Source organism: Odocoileus virginianus, chromosome 4 (assembly GCF_023699985.2).
Source record: "Odocoileus virginianus isolate 20LAN1187 ecotype Illinois chromosome 4, Ovbor_1.2, whole genome shotgun sequence".
In the NCBI taxonomy this organism is placed as follows: domain Eukaryota; kingdom Metazoa; phylum Chordata; class Mammalia; order Artiodactyla; family Cervidae; genus Odocoileus; species Odocoileus virginianus.
This window is the reverse complement of record NC_069677.1, coordinates 68,454,487-68,457,783: the sequence shown is the minus strand read 5'-3', so window position 1 is coordinate 68,457,783 and position 3,297 is coordinate 68,454,487. Positions and strand designations below refer to the sequence as shown.

Below are 3,297 nucleotides of genomic sequence, written 5' to 3'. Positions count from 1 at the left end.
GCCATTCTGACTGGTGTGAGGTGGTATTTCGCTGTAGTTTTTATTTGCATTTCTCTAATAATGAGTGATACAAAGCATCTTTTCATGTATTTATTGGCCATCTGTATGTCTTCTTTGGAAAAGCCTTTGTAGGTCTTCTGCCCATTTTTGATTGGGGTTGTTTATTTTTTCTGATACTGAGCTGTATGAACTGCTTATATATTTTGGAGATTAATCCTTTTTCTGTGCTTCATTGGCAATTATTTTATCCCATTCTGAGGGTTATCTTCTCATCTTGTTTATAGTTTCCTTTGCTGTGCAAAAGCTTTTATGCCTTATTAGGTCCCTAGTCTTTATTTTTGTTTTTATTCCCATTAAATAGAACCCTACTGTACTTTGGTGGGAATGTAAACTGATACAACCACTATGGAAAACAGCATGGATATTCCTTTAAAAACTAGGAATAAATCTACCACATGACCCAGCAATCCCACTACTGGGCATATACTCTGAGAAGACCACGATTCTAAAAGTCACTTGTACCCCAGTGTTCACTGCAGCAATATTTACAACAGCCAGGACATGGAAGCAACCTATCTAGGTCCATCAACAGATGAATGGATAAAGAAGATGTGGTACATTTATACAATGGAATATTACTCAGCTGTAAAAAAAAAATAATGGATTTGAGTCAATTGCAGTGAGGTGGATGAACCTAGAGCCCTGTACACAGAGTGAAGTAAGTCAGAAAGGGAAAAACAAGTATCCTATATTAACAAATATATGGAATCTAGAAAAATGGCATTGACGAACCTAAAGAATGGACTTGTGATCACAGTGGGGAAAGGTGAGAGTGGGACAAATTGAGAAGGTAGCATTGACATATATACGCTATCATGTATAAAATAGATAAATAGTGGGACGTTGCTAAATAACACAGGGAGCACAGCCTGGTGAACTAGAGGGGTGGGATGAGGGGAGGAAAGGGAGGCTCAGGTAGGAAGGAATACATATAAATATATGTCATTGTGACTGATTCACATTGTTGTATGGCAGAAACCAATGCAAAATTGTAAAGCAATATTCCACCAATTAAAAAATAAATTTAAAATTTATTTTAAAAAGAAAAATCTGCAGCCTGCATCCAAAAAGGATCTGTTCATCTGATTCTTACAGTATGTGCAATATGTACACAGCCAACATCAGAAGACTCTGTTCTGGTGCCCGTTCACGTGCCCAGGAATTGTGGGAGGCAGTGGATTCAGGGAACAGGCATCTCCGGGCCTTGCAAGGAGAACCAGGAGGGCGACAGGGGCGCTCCTGGGGACTTGGACTCGGAGAAGGAGGTAGAGGTTGGAGTGGTGAGTCAGGAATGGGCTCCAGAAGGTGCAAGTCCAGGCTGTTGGCGTGCTGAGGAGAGCCTCTCTCTGGACTAGGATTGGAGGCCCGAGGGGAGGGCTCTGAGACTAGGTCTAACAGGTCAAAGTGAGTCAAACTTCCAGCAGAAGAGCGGAGCCCAGCGACTGGGACTGAGGCAGCATCCATCTCGCCCAGCAGGAAGTCAGCGTCAGCATTTGCATCCTCCTTGCTGGCCTCTCCCTGGCAGGCGATCTCTGGGACAGCGGCACAGAAGAATCCCGGCTCCAGAGCCACGTACTCCCCGCGAGGGCTCAGGAGAGCTCCCGGTTCTAGGCCCTGCCCCCACGGCCCTTCCATACCCGAGCCCACAAGAGCCTCGGGGACCAGCATGAGGATGCGACCTCCGAGACACACTTGCCTCACAGACGTTGGTTCGGGCTCCAGCAGCAGTTCGACGTCGTCCAGGAGCACGTGCAGAGCACATCCCGCCGGCAGGACAGCCACGAAGATGAGGGTGCCCGCCGTCGGGGACCAGGTCAGGTTATCCAGGCTGGGCGCCGCCTCAAACTCGGACTTCGGGCGCCTGGGCTCCTCGGTTCGGCGGCGCTTGGCAGGGCCGGGTCCTCCGTCCTGCGGGTCCCACGGGTCCTCAGGGTAGGCGGTGGGACTGCGCGGTCGGCTGCCCATCATGTGGGTGTCGCCGCGGGCCTGGGACCTGGCAGAAGGCGACAGAGGGCTGGGTCCTGCAGGCAGTGACAGGTCGGCTTGACAGGTGAGGCCGACGCGGGGTGGTGGGGCGCAGGAACGCAGGATGAGTCTTCGGAACTCTGGGGTTGCCTCTGGGGAGTCACTCAGTCGTGGCTTCTAGGGGAGCTGCTGCCTTCAGACTTGCGAGTTGGAAGCTTCAGCTCCTCACGTGGACGGGTTTGCACACGAGTGAGCCAAGGATGTCGTGAGTGAAGCCGGCGGAACCTGAGTCGCAAAGCAGCCTCACACTAAGCCCCGCCCCTTCCTAGGCTCCGCCTACAGAAATGGAGGCTTCTGTGAAGCCGGAGTCCTGGCCCTGCTGGGTAGTTCAGTGTAGATTCTTTTATCGGCCTGAAGGGGGCGGAGCAATCGTGCCACTCCTGGGTGAAGTCCTTGGCTTTCTTTGCTCGTGTTGACCTCAGATGCGGAAAACCTCAACCGGAAAACCGATTACATTTCAAGTCCCACCATTGGAACGCTGCACCAGGACACTGAAACGTAGTTCCTTCATCCCCTGAGACCTCGCCCTGGCAGTGACGTCTTATCTTCTTTTGGTCCGATAGTGAGGTAAGGTTTTGGATGACATCCTTAAGTCTACGCCTGTGTTCTCAATGACTGCCAGATCCTTGCAGCGATGTTGAAAGGGAAAGCCGTGTTAGGAGTGTCTTATTAGCAACTGCTGCACGATCAACTTATGTATGTATCAGTTTAGCAAGATGGTCATTGTTATACTTCCATCACTAAACCAAGAGTTTATTGTATTGAATTTGACCTACACTACATTCAGAGGTGTATCTGTTGCAGCTCAGTCGTTGTGCCGAAGGAAGAACCAATTGGCCAGGAGCCCGGAAGTAGCAGAGGGTTCTTTGACCCGTCAGGCTCCCCTCCAGGTGTTGCAGGCGGCAGCGCCTTTAATCTGGGTGTCACTTTATTTTTTTTTTTTTCGTTTATTTTTATTAGTTGGAGGCTAATTACTTCACAACATTGCAGTGGGTTTTGTCGTACATTGACATGAATCAGCCACGGAGTTACATGTATTCCCCATCCCGTTCCCCCCTCCCACCTCCCTCTCCACCCGATTCCTCTGGGTCTTCCCAGTGCACCAGGCCCGAGCACTTGTCTCATGCATCCCACCTGGGCTGGTGATCTGTTTCACTATAGATAATATACATGCTGTTCTTTCGAAACATCCCACCCCCGCCTTCTCCCACA

At 49.9% G+C, this 3,297-nt stretch overlaps 1 protein-coding gene across 1 annotated transcript; it reads right to left on the bottom strand.

The window, feature by feature from the left end:
- Positions 1-1,149: 1,149 nt before the first annotated feature.
- LOC110149064 (proline-rich protein 23C-like) lies at positions 1,150-2,028 on the bottom strand. Its single transcript, XM_020911403.2, has one exon. It carries the CDS (start codon positions 2,026-2,028, stop codon positions 1,150-1,152), a length of 879 nt encoding a protein of 292 aa, XP_020767062.2.
- Positions 2,029-3,297: the final 1,269 nt, after the last annotated feature.